The sequence below is a fragment of the Callithrix jacchus genome, chromosome 7 (genome assembly GCF_049354715.1).
Source record: "Callithrix jacchus isolate 240 chromosome 7, calJac240_pri, whole genome shotgun sequence".
Classification (NCBI taxonomy): Eukaryota; Metazoa; Chordata; class Mammalia; order Primates; family Cebidae; genus Callithrix; species Callithrix jacchus.
The window spans coordinates 80,069,009-80,088,379 of NC_133508.1; the positions used below are offsets into that span (position 1 = coordinate 80,069,009).

Here is a 19,371-nt window from a genome sequence, read left to right on the forward strand (position 1 = left end):
TTATCCCCCCCTCACCTCCATCTCTTTACCCACGAGAAAGGGAGAATCAGGAGGCTCATTCTAGACACATTATTTTGTGTCCTGGTTTTTATTTTGCATAAGAGATAGGGTCTCATTCTGTTGCCCAGGCTGGAGTGCAGAGACATGATCTTAGCTCAATGTAACCTTGAACTTCTGGGCTTAAGTGATCATCCTACCTCAGCCTCCCAAGTAGCTAGGACTACAGGTGCATGTCACCACACCCAATTAATTTTTTCTAATTTTTTTTGTAGAGACAGAGTCTTGTTATGTTGTCCAGGGTGGTCTCAAACTCCTGGCTTCAAGTGATCTGCCCACTGCAGCCTCCCAAAGTGCTGGGATTACAGTGTGAACTGCTGTGCCTAGCCTATCCTGCTTTTTTTTTTTTTAAACATATAGTATGGGCATTCTTCTATGTCACTAAATATTCTTTAAAAACATGATTTTTAATGGCCTGTTAACTTACTATTTCATCATATTTTATCATCATATGTTTGTTTAACCAGCCCCTTGTTCTTGGCCTCTTGCATTGTCCCAATTTTCAATATTCTAAACAATATATATATGACATCTTTCTTGCCTTTTTATGGCTCAGGTTCTGCTACTTTTCTGATTGTGTTTTCCTTCCTGTGGGTCTGTAGAGTGACACAATGTTCCGCTTTCCCTCTTCTGGCTCTCCCCACCCACTTACTCAGTTGAGAACAGGGAATAAAAAAGTAGTAGTTCCATAGGGTCAGGGTTGGGGAAAAGTGGGCATGTGGCACAGGTTGTAGGAGTGTAATGGGGAAAGAGGGGTGAGATCCTGAGGGCCACTACAAGGACTGCTGGGCTTATATACAATTTTAGGATGGGGGACACATATTTATATTTGAAGTAGAAGAAAAGAAGCCCATGAAGAAAGAATGACGATACTAGAGAGACGAAAGGCTCAAGATTAGATGGATAGATTAGCTACAGGTAAAAAGAGGAGGAAGAAGAATCCTTTCTCCAGCACCTCGAAGGAAGAACAAAGACATAGATGTAAACACTGAACAGACCTTGGGGGTGCTTTCAGAGAGTTGGAGAGTTGTGTACACTCCAGGTTGGAGTAAGCAGGGAGTTCTATTGACTGGCTTCCTTTCTCTTTAAGAGGGCACAGGGTGGGAGTTATCTGCTGAGGGTAAAGGGAAGGAAGAAGCATTCATTAGGGGGATAAGAATAGGATTTTGAGCTTAAAAAAGAGAAAAAGGAAATTCTACCTAAAACAGTCAGATAAGAGAAAGAAATGAAGGGCATCCAAATTGGAAAAGAAGAAGTCAAATTATCCTTGTTTGCAGATGATATGATCTTTTATTTGGAAAAACCTAATGGCTCTACCAAAAACTTAGAACTGATAAATTCAGTAAAGTTGCAGGATACATAATCAACGTATAAAAAACATTAGCATTTCTATATGCCAGCAGCAAACAATCTGAAAAATAAACCAAGAAAGTAATCCCATTTACAAAAGCTAAAAATTAATTTAACCAAAGAAATGAAATATCTCTACAATGAAAATTGTAAAACATCAATGAGAGAAATTGAAGTGGACTCTAAAAAATGGAAAGTTATTCCATGTTCATGGATTGGAAGAATCAATATTGTTAAAATGCCCACACTACCTAAAGCAGTCTACAGATTCCATACAATCCCTATCAAAATACCAAAAACATTCTTCCTAGAAATAGAGAAAACAAACCTAAAATTTATATGGAACCACAAAAGACCTGGAATAGCCAAAGCTGTTCTGAGCAAAACCAATAAAACTAGAGGAATCACATTACCTGACTTCAAATTATACTACAGAGCTATGGTAACCAAAACCAGCATAATAGTGGCACAAAAACAGACGCACAGACCAATGGAATAGAATAGAGAACCCAGAGACTGTCTATCTACAGTGAACTCATTTTCGACAAAGATGCTAAGAACATATACACTGGGGAAAGAACAGTCTCTTCAATAAATGGTTTTAGGAAAACTGGATTTCATTCACATGCAGAAGAATGAAACTAGACCCCTATCTCACAAAAATAAAAATGCATTAAAGACTTAAATCTCGGCTGGGCTCAGTGGCTCATGCCTATAATCCCAGGACTTTGGGAGGTGGGCAGATCATGAGGTCAAGATATTGAAACCATCCTGGCCAACATGGTGAAACCCCGTCTCTACTAAAAAATAAAAAAATTAGCTGGGCGCGGTGGCACACACCTGTAGTCCCAGCTACTCGGGAGGCTGAGGCAGGAGAATTGCTTGAACCCAGGAGGCGGAGGTTGCAGTAAGCCGAGATTGTGACACTGCACTCCAGCCTAGCACCTGGCAACAGAGTGAGACTCTGCCTCAAAAAAAAAAAAAACCTTAAATCTCAAACTATAAAACTACTAAGGGAAAACATTGGAGAAATGTTCCATGACACTGGACTAGGCAAAAATGGACAAATAGGATCACATCATATCAAAAACCTGCATAGCAAAGGAAACAATCAACAAGTGAGGAAACAACCCACAGAATGGGAGAAAATATTTGCAAGCTACCTATCTGACCGGATTGATAACCAGAATATATAAGGAGCTCAAACAACTCTATAAGAAAAAAAAACTAATAATTTGATTTTAAAATAGGATTTATTTCTTAAAATCTCAGACATTTCTCGAAAGAAGGCATGCATATGGCAAACAGGTATATGAAAAGGTGCTCAGCATCACTGATCATCAGAGAAATGCAGATCAAAACTACAATGAGATATCATCTCACCCCAGTTCAAATGGCTTTTATCCAAAAGACAGGCAATAAATGCTGGTAAGGATGTGGAGAAGAGGTAATCTTGTACACTGTTGGTAGAAATGTAAATTCGTAAAACCACTGTGGAGAATAGTTTGGAGGTGCCGCAAAAAAACTGAAAATCGAGCTATTATATGACCTAACAATCCCTCTCTAGGTATATACCCAAAAGAAAGGAAATCAGTATATGGAAGAAATATCTGCACTCCCATGTTTATTACAGCACTATTCACAGTAGACAAGATCTGGAAGCAACCTAAGTGTTCATTGACAGATGAATGGATGAAGAAAATGTGGTACCTGTGCACAATGGAGTACTATTCAGCCATAAAAGAGAATGTGATCCTGTTATATGCTGCAACATGGATGGAACTGGAGGACATTATGTTAAGTGAAATAAGTCAGGCACAGAAAGACAAACTTGGCATGTTCTTTCTTGTGGAAGCTAAAAATTAAAACAGGTGAACTTATGGAGATGGAGAGTAGAGCAATGGTTACCAAAGACTGGGAAGGGTAGTTGGGGGAGGTAGAAGGGGAGATGGTTAATGGATACAAAAATAGAATGAGTAAGATCTAGTACTTGATAGTACAGTAGAGTGACTACCGTCAACAGTAATTTACTGTACATTTAAAAATAAAAGATTGGATTGTTTGTTACACAAAAAAAGGATAAATGCTTGAGGCGGGCTAGCATGGTGGCTCATGCCTATAATCCCAGCACTTCGGGAGGCCTAGATGGTTGGATCACTTGAGGCCAGGAGTTCAAGACCAGCCTGGCCAACATAGTGAAAACCCCATCTCTACTAAAAATACAAAAATTAGCCGGGTGTGGTGGCCTATGCCTGTAATCTCAGCTGAGGGAGGCTTAGGCACAAGAATCGCTTGAACCTGGGAGGTGGAGGTTGCAGTGAGCCAAGATTGCACCACTGCATTCCAGCGTGGGCAACAGAGCAAGACTGTGTCTCAAAAAAAAAAAAAAAAAAAAGCTTGAAGTGGATACCCCACTTACCATCACGTAATTATTATACATTGTATGCCTGTATCAAAATACCCCATGTCCCTCATAAATATATATACCTTATATGTACCCACAAAATTTTTAAATTTAATAAAAAGAGAAAAGGTCCAGAATAGCCTCTGTGTACAGTATGCTTAGAAATAAAAAAGCATTACAAAATATGATAATACAAAAGGTTTTGCTAGGCTGGGGAGGGGCAGTTTATAAGACATCCTATAGGCCAAGATAGAAAAATCTATTAATAGAAGATCTTATGGTGCCCCCATGTGGGAGGTTGGGGAAACCCAGTGTGGAGGACCCTAAGCAGAGGGAAGTTGTGACCCCAGATAAAGATGACTAATGGCTGGGGACCTAGGCTGAGAACTGATGGAAGAGATCAGATAAGGAGGAATTGGCTGTGGAGTCATACCTTAGATACTGGTTGGTTAGGAAGTCAGGATCACCTAGATGGAGCTATGGAGAATAAGCAGAGCAGAAGTGTAGTGTTCTGTGCACCCCTGACTGCCCTGTCTCAGTCTTCCTTGTGCGTCTTAGGTGCTGGTGCAGGGCTGCCTCTTGAACCCTTCCCAGCAGGAGGTGTTCCTACAGCAGATATATGAGCAGCTCTGCCTCTTCGAGGATAAGGTGGCCACTATGCTGCAGCAGCAGTATGATCCTCAGAGCCAGGTATGTAAGAGAGAAAGTGGGCAAAGGCAACTTAGAAAGAGGAGCAGCTAAGGACAGAAGGCAGAGAGAAGAGATAGTCCAAATAGGGCAGAAAAGGGCTAAGAGCTGGCGCAGAGTGAGCCAAGGATAGGCATGCTCATGACATGCTCCCTGTTGGATCAGAACTCAGATATACTCCCCAAAACACAGATTCTTTCAGTGAGAAAATGTAAAAGCCATTTGTTTGCATTTTTTAGCCCCAGCTCTTCACCACTGGATCTGAGGTGATTCATGGGTGGCTTTGACCTCTAGTTATCATTTTGTACAATCAGGGATAAAGCTGCTTGGGCCCACTAGACTTCCCTGTCTTATTACTTTGGGTACCCTAGAAGTAGCCAGGAAAATGGCAGTTCTGTGTGCCTGATAACTGGTCATGTAATTTGACAGAGGTATAAAATATTTCATAACAGTGATGGAAAAATATGGAAAGTGGCCCTTATTGGCAAAAGATGGAGAAGGCCCACTTCAGTACAGTCTGGTGCCGAACTCCCTTCGCCTCTAAGGTTCAGTATCTGAGCACACACGGGGAGGGAGCACAGTCAAGACTTAGCCTCGTTGTATGGGAATTGGGGTCCTCACAGGATTCTGGCTCTCTGGCCTGAGAAGTGCTGGGTTGTAAATTCTGGCTTTGCCATGGATGGGGCTGCAGCGCCATCTGTCCCATTCTGTCTTTTCTTTAACGTGGGGCCAGGCAGAAGACCAGTCCCCAGATGCAGGGGAACCACTGGGCCGGAAGGTAGGCGTCTCCATGGTGACAGCTGATCTTGGGCTGGTCAGTATGATTCGTCAGGGCATCTTGGCGCTGCAATTACTACCCTCAAACTCTAGTGCAGGTCAGTAGAAGGAATATTGGTGGGACTGGGGAAGCAGGGATACAGGAAGGGTGGCGCTATTAACAAAGATAGCGGTTCCAGGGAATCAGTGGGTCCCAGGGAAAAGAATCTGTTTCCTTGTTTGCAAAATGTAAATCTGTATTAGTGTATAGTTCAGGAACCCTCAACTCTGACAACTATCAGGGACCCTAGAAGGAGTAGAGCTCCAAGGACATCACTTAAGGAAGGTTATGATCTGGCACTCATGAGGAAGAAACAGGGAGGGTAAAGGAGAAGGAAAGGTGTTTGAAGTTCACAAAACACATTGGTGGGCAGACACTGAGCCCTTCAGGGAGGGCCCTGTCAGTTGGGTGCCTCCCTGTAACTTCGGTCAGTGTCTCTAGGTCTGATCTGGTGTTTCCTGCCCCAGGGATTATTGTGATCACAGATGGGGTGACCAGTGTCCCTGATGTAGCTGTCTGTGAGACGCTGCTGAACCAGCTTCGCAGTGGCACCGTGGCTTGTTCCTTTGTGCAGGTGAGGACTTTTTAGGAAGGAGGAGAGAGAAATAGAGTATCTCACAAAGTTGGGATGGCTGATTACTTTCTCACAGGTGGTGATTTCCCAGGTAAAGTCAATTGCTTAGTTATGTCAGCGGGAAGAAGTCATGTCTAGAAGGTAGGTGGCAGTAGTGGGAGAGGACTCTCATTTTTTTCCTCTTTCCTTAGGATTTGGGAAATAGCTGTTAAAGCAGAAAGAACGCAGAATTTGAAATCTCACAGTCATTTCCAGTCCCACCTTCCCCCAGTAGATTAGTCCTTATTGTTTTGAGTGCAAGGGTCAGAAAACCCAGCTCAAACTAGCTTAAGCAAAGAGGGAAAAGGTATAGTCAGGGGATTGCAGCTGATTTGAATTGATGGACTGTAGGGAAGGAGGTAAAGAGCTATGGGAAGCAAGGCTGGGGGGGTAGGCACAGGCCAGAAGATGAAAATCTGGTCTGCTGTATTAATGAGGTTAAGCATAATTCTGTGGGTGATGCAGATAGATAGAAGGAAAGTTATTAGTTGGGTTTATGTTTTATAAAGGTCACTTGTGCTGCTGAGTGAAGGATGGCGGAGCCTGGGCGGGGGTTGGGGGGGAAGTCGGGAGGCTATTAATTGCAGTGAGGGAGGATCAGGGCTTAAATCTGAGGTAAGAGGATTAAGAAAACTGAAGAGGCAGAGTCAACCTGACTTCATAATTAGCAAGATGTGGGTAGGAGATGAGAGAGAAGAGGGCTTAAAGATGTCTCTAAGTCTCTGACTCCAGTGATGACTGGGTAGCAGGCAAAGCAAAAGGAAGAGAAGCAGTTGTGGTAGAGTGAGGATAAGATGATGGATGCAGGTTTGCACATGTTGTGTTAGAGATGCCTGTGATTCAACATAGGTAGTTAAGAACATCACCTTTGGAGTTAGGCATGCTGGTCTAAATCCTGACTGCCATTTATTAACTGTGTGACATTGGGCACATTGCTTCACCTCTAGGTCAGATTCATTTGTAAATGGAGATTGTAAAAGTACCTATCTCACTGGGAGGTGAGATGCATTTAAAGTACGTAACATTGTGCATAATCATTTAATAAATGGCTGCTATTTGTAGCAGGTAGCAGTTGAATACACAGATCCTGATACTCAGGAGACAAACCCTGTTTGAGAGGTAGAGATTTAGGATTTGTCAGGCTTCATAGGGTAACTGAGAACAGAAGAGGGTCCTGGAAGAACTTTGGGGAACACCAGTGTTCAAGGTCTTTCATAGGAAAAGAGCCCAGCAAGGAATGAAGAATCAGGCAGGAACCAGGAGATTCTGGTGTCGGAGAAGTCAGAATTTTTGGAAGAAAATTTACTTGATCCTTCTGCCGCCTCTCACCATGGTAACTATATTGGTAGAATGTAGTTCTTACAACTACATTGTGAGAATGTAGAAAGATTAAATAAAATGAAGAACGAAAAGTGCCCTTTGGATTTGGTGATTAGGAGGTCATGGGGATCTGTTTCAGAGCCATTTTAGTGAAGAGGTGGTGAGGGGAGTGAAGAGTGGCTAGAAGAGAAGGAAATAGGGACAAGTGTTGACACAAGAAATTTGGCTGTTGAGATCAAGAGCAGTGCAAGAGAGAGAATGGTATCCAGAGGGAAGTACAGGGTAAAAGAGTGTTTTGTTTTGTTTTTTAAAGCTGGAAACTTAAGCATGTTTCTAAGGATCTATAGTGAAGAAGAGTTTGAAAATAAGGGAAGGAAAAGAGAGCCTGGTGGAGTAATGTTTCTAAATTGACAGGAGTGCATTGGCTTAAGAAACAGATTGAGGGATTCTTTTGGAGCAGGGAAGTGTCCTTTCTTTGAAACCAGATGATGGAAGGGAAGTTATAGATCAATTATGCGAAGGGCCTCCAATTTCTCTCTGAGGTAAAAGGTGAAGTCAAGTACTATAATGAAGAGAGGCCAGAGTTGGAAAGAGGAAACAGTATTGAGGACTGCCTTGAAGGACTAGCTGAGTTAGGTGTCATATGTTTTGATGTGGTGGCAGCTTACACAGTTGTCAGTTTGGGCGCCATTGGCCAAGAATAGAGGCTGTGATCCTAGTTGGGGTTTCAAAGAAGCAGAAGAGAGTGAAGAGGGCAGGGATTTGAGAGTGATGCTTATGAAGTTGCCTCATCGTAGGTTCCAGGCTGGGTAGAGAAAGGAGGGTGAGGACAATGTGGATAGATTTGGAGAGGGCAGATGTTCAAGGCCTGACAGTCTCAGTGAGGTCAAAGAGCAGCAGCAGGAGGAGGAGGGTAGAAGGAAGCTAAGGAGGTAGTGCTGTTTGTAATCGGTGGGATGTGGCAATATTAAATTGCAAAAATGAATTCGTTCCAAATGGCCGAGGGCCAGTGTGTAGCCTACAAGCAAGTGAGTAGAATAGAGAAAGTACTGGAGATGAGAGTTAAGGAACTGAGAGGGCAGGGACTTGAATGGGTCATCTGGAGCAGACCTGCAAACACTTTCTGCAAACACCACTTAATCTTTAAGCTTTGTGGGCCATTGGTCAGTCACAGCTACTCAGCTCTGCTGTTGAACCGTGAAAGCAGCCAGACAATACAGAGTGAATGTATGTGGCTGTGTTCCAATAAAACTATTCACAAAAATAGGTGATGGACTAGATTTGGCCCTCAGGGTATGTGTAGTTTGCTAATTTCCCACCTACAGCCATTGTATTCAAAATGTAGACCACAGACCAGCAGAAAGCTTGTTTGAAATGCAGAATCTCAAGCCCCATCCCAGAGGCCTACTGCATTTCAACAAAATCCTCAGATGTTTTTTATACACCCTAAAGTTTGATAAGTGCTGATAAGCTGAAGTCTCTCAGTATGACAGGAAGTCAGTGAAGCAGTTGCCAAAACCTTTAGTGGAGGAGGTGGTGGGCTATTAGATGTTGAGGAGGAAGGGCAGAGGATGCTGTGGCGGGTTAGCATGGGCATCAGATAGAAGGGCTCAAGGAAGGAAAGACAGACTGTGGTCTGTCCTGGGAGACTGGCCTGCTTCCCACTCTGTGGTCCAGAGACTGGGAGGAGCCACCTAGCCCGGTCTCTTCCTGTTCTGTTGTTCCTTCTGTGTCTCTGTCGGAGCTAGGTCTTCAGTTGCTCACTTTTTCCAGGTGGGAGGAGTTTACTCTTATGACTGCAGTTTTGGCCATGTGCCCAATGTGGAATTAATGAAGTTCATCGCAATGGCAACCTTTGGCTCCTACCTGTCCACTTGTCCTGAGCCAGAGCCGGGCAACCTGGGCCTGACAGTCTACCACCGGGCATTTCTCCTCTATTCCTTCCTGCGCAGCGGGGAAGCACTGAACCCTGAATATTACTGTGGTGAGAGGCATACTGAGGTGGGTGTGGGAAGGAGGGAATATAGAATGGGCCCAGAGATTACGGGCCCCTGGAGGACTGAAAGTGTAACTGGGGCTGGCTTCGCTGGCACTGTTACCTCACAGTGATTTAAGCATAGCCCCTTCCCCCTACAGATCAGTCAGCTGGCAGATAACCATTCTCCTTCCTCATCCCCACTGGTCTTCTAGGCTCTCAGCACCGCCTCTTTAATGAGCACCTGGTCTCTGCAAGCAGCAACCCTGCCCTTGCCTTGCGCCGGAAGAAGCACACTGAGAAGGAGGTGCCAGCCGACTTGGTCAGCACCGTGTCTGTGCGGCTTCGAGAGGGCTACAGTGTCCGAGAGGTTACAGTGGCCAAAGGTAAGTTGGCCCTGCCGTAATCCCACAGATCTCTTAAGAATTTGTGTGTGAGAACACCCACATGTATTACACATGAAAGCGTCACAGTGAAGACCTTACCGCTTGAGACAGTGTGTTTTGAATTGTCATCAGGACTTAATTCTCTTAGCATGGGGCTTTCCAGTTCCATCTCCTTTTGCCCAAGGTGAACCAACTGAGTTGGTGTGGGGTCCTGAACTTGGGTTGGTTTTCAGATTATTTCCACAGACTTGTGTTTGTGTCAATTGGTCAGCTCTGGGCCTAAAATCTGTGGGACCATGCTTGGAACCTTTGGCAAGGCTAGGTTCCATGAGATAGATAGGGGTTTCAGATAGGACTTGATCCCAGGCCTGGAGTCCTATGCCTTCTCCTAACTGGCCCTCCTGCTTCTCCCTCAGGAGGGTCCCAGTTGGAGGTGAAGCTGGTGCTGCTGTGGAAACACAACATGCGCATTGAGTATGTGGCTGTGGCATCCTGGCCCCTGGAGCTTGAGGGCCCTCGAGTAACACGAGTGGAAGTGACAATGGAAGGTGGCTATGACATTTTGCATGATGTGTCCTGTGCACTAAGGCAGCCCATTCGCTCACTGTATCGTACCCATGTTATCCGACGTTTCTGGAACACGCTGCAGAGGTCAGTGAAGTCACCACTTGGTGAATGCTGCCCCATTTGTTGTGTGGAGGGACAGATTTGTGAAGGCGGGAGCTGGGGAGCATCACGCTGAGAACCTGGCTTATGTCCAGGGTCCCATGTCCCCGGGAGGCTCCCCTCATCTGCACCCAGCAGAGTCAGATGTGGCTCAGGCCTGGCCCTTATTCTACAGCATCAACCAGACAGACCAGATGCTTGCCCACCTTCAGTCCTTCTCCTCAGTTCCTGAGCATTTCACGCTTCCTGACAGCACCAAGAGCGGAGTGCCACTCTTCTACATCCCTCCAGGCTCCACCACTCCGGTGAGTGGCTCTGATGTATAGTAGCCCCATTTCATGATAACTTGGGTTGGCACAGCATCTGGAGCCCAGGATCACCACCATCTATTCATTTCTCTCTCACATCTGAGGCATCTAAACCACAAGCCCAAGGAGGATCTATAGAGACAGGCTGTTCTGAGCAGAGCACAGAGGCAGAGACTTGCACAGTATCTAGGTGGTAGTACCTCAGTCCCAGCAGCCGTTGCCCATATCCATGTGGCATATGCTGGCCTCCCCCGGCCACCTTCACCTGTGTCCATCCACCACCAGCCACCATGAGCTATGTACTTCCTGAAGACCACAGCTTCCTTGGTCCTGTGCTTTCTTCACACTCAGTCCCTACTGTCAGCCTTACACTGACGAGCAGGTGGCTTATGCTAGTGTGCAGTGGCCACATCATGAAGTCCTGCCACCATTCAGTGGCTTTCCTCCCAAGTCAGTGACATCAGCTTGGCTCATGGTTCCATCCTTCTCCTGGATTCAGCTTTAAAGGGCTACACAGTCTGTCCCTGGGCTGTCATCCAAATCTAGTCTTCGTAGTGGAAGCAGTTTTTGCCTCCGTCTCCAGCTGGGCTGTAGCCTCAAACCACTGCTGTCTCTGACACCCTGAACAGAGTCCACCCATGGTTCTGTTTGCTGTTTGGAGTTTGTACCCTGGTCCTCCACAAATGCTCCTATAGTGCTGTCTTTCCTGTCCCCAGGTGCTCTCCCTCCAGCCCAGTGGTTCCGACTCATCCCATGCCCAGTTTGCTGCCTACTGGAAGCCAGTGCTGTCCATGGATACAAATTCTTGGCAGCGCTGGCTGCACATGCATCGCCTGGTGCTAATCCTGGAGCATGACACGTGGGTGCCCTTAGGGCTAGGCCATAGTTGGGGTGGAGTATCAGGGGTCCTGGGGTTAAAGAATGATGGGAAGGGGAACAGCAGATGAGTTCTTACCAACTGTGGCCGAGAAAAAACTATGGCCTTTTCCTTGTCTTCCTATTCATCAGTCCCCATAACCTCAGGCAAGTCCTAGAAGAGAGAGAAAGTAGTCTATTCCTTTTCTGCAAGACTGGGACTGGGAGGTCTAACCTCAGTCCACACCCCTCTTCCTAGACCAATACCCAAGCACTTGCATACCCCGGGCAGCAATGGGCGCTACAGCACTATCCAGTGCAGGATCTCCCACTCCTCCCTGACCTCTCTGCTTCGGGACTGGAGCAGCTTCGTGCTAGTCGAGGGCTACTCTTATGTCAAGCTGCTTTCCAGGTGGGGAAAGTGATATTCCCTTACCCCCCCGCCCCGCCCCGCCACCTTATCCCACGTTCTCCCTCTAACCCCAGACCTCACTCCTACTTCCTGCCAACTACTCACTGACTCCCGTTTCTCTCCAGTGCCCCAGACCAGCCCCCCTCCTCCTTCTACATGGTTCGTATCATTTCCAAAGCCCCATGCATGGTTCTTCGCTTGGGTTTTCCCATTGGCACTCCAGCACCGGCCCGGCACAAGGTGAGCTGGGCCCTGACTGACTCTGACCAAGGAGCCCTGCGGTGTAGACTAGCTCCCCCTCCCCACAGGGCCAGGTCTAGTAGAGGGAGGAGCCCCCAGACCAAGGAAGATTTGGAGAAGAGGGCTCTCTCACCTTGTCTGTGGGCCCCTTCTCCCAGGCCTGTAGGAGATGGGAGTAGGAGGATCTGATCACATTTTCCCCTCAGATTGTGTCAGGCTTGAGGGAAGAGATCCTGCGCCTGCGTTTCCCCCACCGGGTGCAAAGCAAGGAGCCAACACCCAAGGTGAAACGAAAGGGGCTGGGGGGCATTGGTGGGGGCAGCTCTCCCTCCAAGTCACCTCCTGTGCTGGGGCCACAGCAGACCCTGTCTGACCGGCCCTGCCTTGTGGTCCTGCATAAGCCACTGGACAAACTGCTAATCAGGTTGGTACAGAGTTGTGGAAGGGCTTGGCTTAGCCAGGGATGAGTGGTACAGAGCTGTGGGAGGGTGTGGCTTAGCCGGGAATGAGCAGTACAGAGGTGTGGAAGGGCGTGGCTTAGCCAGGGATGAGCAGCACAGAGGAGTGGAAGGGCGTGGCTTAGCCAGGAATGAGCAGTACAGAGGTGTGGAAGGGCGTGGCTTAGCCAGTGATGAGCAGCACAGAGGTGTGGAAGGGCGTGGTTTAGCCAGGAATGAGCAGTACAGAGGTGTGGAAGGGCGTGGCTTAGCCAGTGATGAGCAGTACAGAAGTGTGGAAGGCATGGCTTAGCTGCGGATGAGTGTTACAGAGGTGCAGAGGGCGGGACTTAGTGGGAATGAGTGTACAGAGGTGCGGGAGGGCGGGGCTTAGTGGGAATGAGTGTACAGAGGTGCAGGAGGGCGTGCCTTAGCGGGGGGGGGGGGGATGATACAGAGGTATAGAGGGTGTGGCTTAGCAGGGATCCGTGGTACAGAGGTGTGGAGGTTGTGGCTTTGCCCTGGATGAGTGGTACAGAGGTGTGGAGGTTGTGGCTTTGACCTGGTTGAGTGGTGCAGAGGTGTGGAGGGTGTGGCTTAGCAGGGATGAGTAGTACAGAGATGTGGAAGGGTATAGCTTAGTGGGGGATGAATAGAGATCACTGTCCCATTTCCTAGGTATGAGAAGCTACCCTTGGACTATCGGGCACCCTTCTTGCTGACACTGGAGCCACCAGGCCCACTGCCTTTGGTGTCAGGCCGCTCAGCCTCTTCTAGCCTGGCGTCGCTGTCCCGCTACCTCTACCATCAGCGCTGGCTTTGGAGTGTCCCATCAGGACTGGCCCCTGCACTACCTCTCAGCGCCATTGCCCACCTTCTCTCCATTCTCACTGAGTATGTCATCCAAACCTGCTAGGCCACTTGGGGCAAGGAGAGAGCAAGTGTAGACTGGGGCACTAGCAGAAACCCTCTAGCACACATTTTCCCTCTCTAATTCCCAGTCTCAAGTATAGAGCAGCACCTGCTACTGCCTTCCCTGTCTCCTCCCATACCCCAACTTGTTTTGGCCTCTCTCATCCTCATTGGACTTGTTATACCCTGAGGGACCGCCAGTCTGAGCAGGGCTACCAGTGGACTTGGCTCCTTGAGGATTACTGGGAGGTGGGTGTGTGGGGGGAGAGCCTGTAGTCTCAGTGTCTCTTCTTCCTTCATCTTATCCTGGCCTTCCCCCTGTCTTTATGGGGCTTCAGGGTCCGACTTTCTGAAGGATTCCACTTCGCCTGCAGCGGAGAAGGAATCATCAACATGGTTCTGGAACTTCCAATTCAGGTATGTGCCATCCCTCATGACACCTCCCTGCCAAGGTCTGTCATAATCCCAGGGACACTCGCCTCTGAGCCGGGTTGGAACTGCTGCAAACTCTGCCTCACAGGGACCATGTGGCCAGAGGATGTAAGGTCTTAGGCTGCAGTCATAGGACAATGTGTTGAGGGAACCAAAGTTCTGAGGCCAGAGCTAGGCTAGGCCAGATCTCTGCATTGGCTGGGATTTGCCCAAGATCTCCCATTTTGCCCACAGAATGAACCACCAGGGCAGGCTGCAGCTGAAGAGAAACACACCTGTGTTGTCCAGTACATCCTCTTTCCCCCACACTCTACCTCCACCAAAGACAGGTGAGATTGGCTCTCCATGGTAGCTCCCTCTGCAGAGTGACCCTTCTCCCCACCATCCGCTAGAGGTCTGGCTCCCATATCCTGAGATGATCTTGAGTCCAAAGTCAGGGAGGGGGTTCAGTGTTTAGATGACTCATCAGGCTGACACTGGTCTGGGAAGTCCTTGTGTGACTTGTAGCTGTCCTCTGTGCCTGCCTCCTTCCCTCCATGAGGTTCACTCCCTGCCATGAGGCTGTGCATTGGACTCACAGCCCTTCCTCCTTTAGCTTCTCAACAGATGATGACAATGATGTGGAAGTGGAGGCTCTGGAGGGAGACTCAGAGCTCAATCTGGTCACTGAGGTGTGGGTGGAGCCACAGTATGGGCGAGTGGGACCTGGCCCTGGAAGCTGGAAGCACCTCCAGGACCTGACATATTCTGAGATCCCACAAGCTGTGAGTGTCCTCAGAACAGTATACCCCCACCTCTCTCACTAAGTTAGGGTGCCATCTCCTTTGGAGTTCCACAGCCTGTGGGCTTGCCAGTCCCTCTGAATGTCTGGGACTGGGGGCTTCCTGGAGAGCTGGAGCCCAGGGTATCCTGGGCTCAAAGGGGTTGACTCCGGACCTCTGATGTTCCTCCCTGTAGCTCCACCCACGGGATGCTGCCTGCATAGGCTCCATGCTGAGCTTTGAATACCTGATACAGCTGTGCCAGAGCAAGGAATGGGGCCCTCTGCCCCAAGAGCCAAGGATCTCTGATGGTGAGTGGGGCAGGCGGCACACTGGTGGAGCAGGGGAGTGGGTAGGGTAATCTGGGTCTCACTGTTTCCTGTCTTTCCTCCTTCATAGGATTGGATCAGGGAGGAGACACCTGTGTCCATGAGATCCCTTTCCATTTTGACCTGATGGGATTGCTGCCACAGTGCCAGCAGCTCCAGATGTTCTTCCTTTTGCTTTCCAGAGGTAGGTGAACTTTGTACCCTTTTACCCTATACCTAAAGGGCCAGCAAGCCTGGGAGTATTAGAAAACAGCAAACAGATGGGTCAGCAAGAGAGCAGATGACTGGTGGGGGCAGGAGGAGCACATGAGGCTGAAGGAGGGGCCTTGCTGGTCAGGGCTGAGCCAGGGGCACTGGGCAGCAGGAGGCTCTTGGTGCTGAGCAGAGTGTGTGTCGGGCAGAGCCAGAGGGTGTCCCTCTCGCCGAGGGGTCCTGTCCCGCCAACGACATGGTGCTGTGCCTGCTGCACAGCTGCCTGGGGCAGGAGCTGAGTGACCGGGAGATCCCACTGACCCCTGTTGACCAGGCTGCCTTCTTGAGTGAGATGCTGCAGCGGACCTGCCACATTCCAGGTGAGTTTCCCACATGTTTCTGACACCAGACCCTGGCCCAGCCCTTTTCCCCCACCCTCACAGGGCAATTTCTGTTCTTAAGTTTTGGCCTTCCCCTTCCTCCTCCTTTCCTCAACTCAGAGTCCCATCTCTCTGCTGGCCCTACCCTCTTTCACCCATTTCTACCCCCATTGTAGGTGCAGAGGGGCCACTGCTGGGGGTTCATGGGATCCTGAAAGAACAAGCAGTCGGCATCACCCAGGCCACAGGAGACTCAGCTTTTACTTCCCTGGTCAGCACTGATTCTTTTCCCTGAACCCTTGTCACACTGACCTCCTTCCAGCACCACATCTGCAGGCCCCAACCTTCTAGCGCCTTTGAGACTAAGTGGCATCTGCCAGTGACAGAATGCCATCTTTTTTCATTATCCTGGATCTTTGAAGCTATACCTAAGATGAGTCAGCTCTAGGGTGGAGGAGGGGAACAGGGGTTGGACATTCCCTTATAGATTGCTCTAATTAATTTATTTTTCTCTCTTACAGAGTGTAGGTCTTCTTGAATCTCTCAAGCCTCTCATCTCTGCGCAGCCCCCTCAGTGGCGCTGCTATGCAAGGCTTGTCAACCCCCAACATGTGTTTCTGACTTTTCTCCCAGCTACCTTCTCAGGTGCCAGCTGCTGACCTCCTCATGAACCCTCTCAGATATAAACCCCTGAGCTCCCGCACTGGCCAACCAGGCAGCACTGATTTATATCTCTTCCTCTTCAGATGTCCAGCGTCTGGCTGCCTGTGGCCTGGAGGGACCCCTTCAAGAGGAGACAAAGCCTAAGTTTGGGGATTGGAGTGGGGCTTCCAGTCTGAAAGATCTAGGAGAAACTGGGGTCAAAGCAACAAAGTCCCAAGTCCCTGTCCTCAGTGTAACCCTGGCTTGTGGTGAGGCTGCCGACTCAAGGTGGGCAGGAGTGGGAGTAGGAAACAGGGCTGGAAGACCACGTGATACCTTTTCTTTACAGACAACGCCCAGAATCAAGGAGAGCTAAGCCCACCCTTCCGTCGAGACTTACAGGCTTACACGGGGCGTCAGCCTTCCCAGACAGATAGTGCAGATGGGCCCCGGACCCGGTGTCCTGTCTACATCTACAGCTGTTCACTGGAAGCACTGAGGGAGCAGATGGTTGGCATGCAGCCTCCACAGGCGCCCCGAGACCTCATCTTCCGGTTAGTGCCTTCAGTGTTGACCTGTGTCCTCCCCCAGCCATGGCTCCCAGCCAAGAAGTAAGAACATACTAAAGGGCATGGGCAGGAAAGTTGCTGCCACATCCTGCTGGCTCCTTACTTGGTTTCCCTCAGAAAACCCATTGAACTTGCTAGGTCATGAATCCACTTGGCATGTGTCTATAGATGATCCATTGGAGTGTGGATGGCTAACGAGTCTGAGGTATCACTTACAGGAGTTGGTCAAACTCCCATTTTCCCTCCCCTTCCTAGAACTCAGTTCCTTGACCACCCCTCTCCAACCTCAGCCTGGATGGAGCCCCGGTACAAGGAGGCAGCTAACCATTGTGCCCTGCTGCAGGAGCATGCACAGCGGTGCTATGTCCGTGGTGAGTAGGAGGGCTGTGGGAGGGAGAAGTGGGGAACTGGGGAAGATACAGGAATTACTGGTGGGGACTGGAGAGGCCATTCCAGAGCTTGAGCCTCATGGCCCCTTCCACTTCCATCAGGGCTGTTCCGAAGCTTGCAGCAAGCACAGAGCGTGACCTCCCAGGATTTGCTGACAGCAGTAGATGCCTGTGAGGAGATACTACAAGAAGTAGACATCACCCCATTTCTGCTTGCACTGTGTGGCCACACTTGGGGTTTGCCTCATGCACCCCCAAGCCCCGGTCCTCTCAGCCCTGGACCCTTCAGCAGCAGCATGGAGGAGGGTGGTGAGCCTCGTGAACGAGCTATCCTAGCTTCTGAATCCAGGTTAGGATTGTACTTGATTGATAGATAAGGGGGTACACAGACTAAGTCCCTATAAACAAAGACCTTCCAGTCCAGGGGAATGACTGTGCAAGGTAGTACCTAAGCATCTGAGAAGCAGTAGTGCTTTGTCACCAGCTTCCTGACTCCCATGCAGCCTTCCTTCTCCCATTTGGCACAGGTAGCAGTCTCCCTCCCAGGCTCTCCCCATGTCCCCTGAGCTGAGTCAGGGATAGGGACTCCCCAGGTGCTAACCATGAAAGACTTATTCTAAGGACATTCACACAATAGGGCCCTGTTGAGGGGTTGGGGAGGGCCCTATTGTGTGAATAGGGCCAATCTGTGAATTTCATGGGAGCTAAAACCATATTTTGCTCACTGCTAAGTCCCCAGCTTACCTTAGGGGCTCAACAGGCCCCTGTTGAAGGGAGGAAGGGGAGGAGAGAAGGAGAAAGGCAAGCAGGCAGACAGCTAAGGGTCTAGCATCTGCAGTGTGTTAGCATTGGGGAAACAGAAGAACCAGAAGGGTGGATATGCTGATGACTCCTAGATCGGAACTCCAACCCAGTTCTCTCTTAGGAGCTCTAGATCCCCACTTTTCATGCCCCCCAAGTGAATGCGTTTTCTTCCTACTAACCCTTGATTTTCCACCTTTCTTCTCCATTCATTGTAAAAGATTATCACATTCAGCCTAGTGATCCAAGTCAGAAAACTGGGAGTTACCACTTCTCTGTTTCATAGAAATCCCTATTCATTAAGAAATGTGAAAGTTAAGGCAGGGTGTAGTGGTTCACTCCTATAATCCCAATACTTTGGGAGGCTGAGGTGGAAGGATCACTTGAGTTCGGGAGTTCAAGACCAGCCTGAGCAACCTGGGAGACCTTGTTTCTACAAAAGAATTAAAAAATTAGCTGGGTGTGGTGACACATGCCTGTTGTCCCAGCTACTCAGAAGGCAAGTAGTGATGGCATCACTACACTCCTGCCTCAGCAACAGAGTAAGACCCTGTCTTGAAAAAAAGAAAAAAGAAAGAAATGTGGAGGTTAGAGCCAAAATGTGTAGGTTGGTTCTCCTTGCCTCTTTCACCACTCGTGCCATTATGCCAGGCACTCTTCCTAAAGACAAAAAGGCTTCCTATGCTGCTCCCCAGTTGGGAGGCAGGCTACTTCAGACCTTGGTGGTTCTTAACACCTTTACCCCAACCATTCAGCATAGAGACTGAGGACCTAAGCGAGCCTGAGTTTCAGAGCACCTGTGTCCCTGGCAATCCAGACCCTGGCCCAGAGATCTCTCTGACAGATGTCTGCCAGCTCAGAGGAGATGCCCATGGTGCCCTTCACAGCATCATTCAGGTGGGAAGCTTGGGTGAGGGTAGAAAGGTGTAGAGTCCTGCCTGTGCAGAGGAACAGGATTCTCTCCTGGGTCAGGGGTGTGCATGTGTCCTGCTCTAGGGTAGGGAGTAGTGTCCTGCTGAGGGGTGGCTGACGTTACTACCTCCTTCTAAACCCCACAACAGGAGAAGTTCCTAGAGATCAGTCGTCTCCACTTCCGCACAGTACCTTCCAATCCCCACTACTTCTTCTATTGCCCTCCATCCAGCAGGCGAGAAGTGAGTGGCTTTCTTCCTAACCTCTCTCATTCTTTCAACCCACAGCCCCAGAGGCCCTCCCAGGCTCTTAAATCTTGGTTCCCTGAGGCCTGGATGTGGCTCTTGTCTTGCCTTAGATCAAGTTGTCTTTTTTTTTGCCTAGGATGAGGGCCCTCATGACACTGTAGACAGAAAAATCAGTGACTTGGAGTTTTCAGAGGCTGAGCTCATGGGAGAAGAAGGTGTGTGGGCAAGTGGATCAAGGTGGGGAAGGCTGTGCACACCGAGATTCAGGGGCCTCCAC

At 48.9% G+C, this 19,371-nt stretch overlaps 1 protein-coding gene and 1 long non-coding RNA gene across 7 annotated transcripts in view; one reads left to right on the top strand and one right to left on the bottom strand.

The window, feature by feature from the left end:
- Positions 1 to 19,371, top strand: part of SZT2 (SZT2 subunit of KICSTOR complex) — a 69,835-nt gene that overhangs the window by 16,409 nt on the left and 34,055 nt on the right. For all 6 annotated transcript variants that reach the window (XR_013519969.1, XR_013519970.1, XM_078331437.1 and 3 more), the window contains exons 5-31: positions 4,370 to 4,501; positions 5,232 to 5,373; positions 5,783 to 5,889; positions 9,022 to 9,232; positions 9,439 to 9,609; positions 10,026 to 10,260; positions 10,451 to 10,580; positions 11,300 to 11,442; positions 11,698 to 11,850; positions 11,976 to 12,090; positions 12,297 to 12,514; positions 13,206 to 13,421; positions 13,778 to 13,856; positions 14,106 to 14,200; positions 14,467 to 14,635; positions 14,829 to 14,943; positions 15,032 to 15,145; positions 15,363 to 15,533; positions 15,710 to 15,804; positions 16,055 to 16,178; positions 16,280 to 16,444; positions 16,525 to 16,729; positions 17,000 to 17,115; positions 17,236 to 17,482; positions 18,690 to 18,831; positions 18,996 to 19,088; positions 19,231 to 19,309. Coding sequence is in view for 4 of the 6 variants with exons in the window: in XM_078331437.1 (XP_078187563.1) it covers positions 4,370 to 4,501; positions 5,232 to 5,373; positions 5,783 to 5,889; positions 9,022 to 9,232; positions 9,439 to 9,609; positions 10,026 to 10,260; positions 10,451 to 10,580; positions 11,300 to 11,442; positions 11,698 to 11,850; positions 11,976 to 12,090; positions 12,297 to 12,514; positions 13,206 to 13,421; positions 13,778 to 13,856; positions 14,106 to 14,200; positions 14,467 to 14,635; positions 14,829 to 14,943; positions 15,032 to 15,145; positions 15,363 to 15,533; positions 15,710 to 15,804; positions 16,055 to 16,178; positions 16,280 to 16,444; positions 16,525 to 16,729; positions 17,000 to 17,115; positions 17,236 to 17,482; positions 18,690 to 18,831; positions 18,996 to 19,088; positions 19,231 to 19,309 (3,982 nt within the window). In the remaining 2 variants the exon portion in view is untranslated. The remainder of the gene's footprint in view (positions 1 to 4,369; positions 4,502 to 5,231; positions 5,374 to 5,782; positions 5,890 to 9,021; positions 9,233 to 9,438; positions 9,610 to 10,025; positions 10,261 to 10,450; positions 10,581 to 11,299; positions 11,443 to 11,697; positions 11,851 to 11,975; positions 12,091 to 12,296; positions 12,515 to 13,205; positions 13,422 to 13,777; positions 13,857 to 14,105; positions 14,201 to 14,466; positions 14,636 to 14,828; positions 14,944 to 15,031; positions 15,146 to 15,362; positions 15,534 to 15,709; positions 15,805 to 16,054; positions 16,179 to 16,279; positions 16,445 to 16,524; positions 16,730 to 16,999; positions 17,116 to 17,235; positions 17,483 to 18,689; positions 18,832 to 18,995; positions 19,089 to 19,230; positions 19,310 to 19,371) is intronic.
- LOC118142918 (uncharacterized) lies at positions 5,966 to 12,362 on the bottom strand. The gene is made up of 3 exons (XR_004726802.3): positions 12,224 to 12,362; positions 11,539 to 11,613; positions 5,966 to 6,094 (listed from the first exon to the last, which is right to left on the bottom strand). It is a non-coding gene; the product is annotated as an uncharacterized LOC118142918 (long non-coding RNA).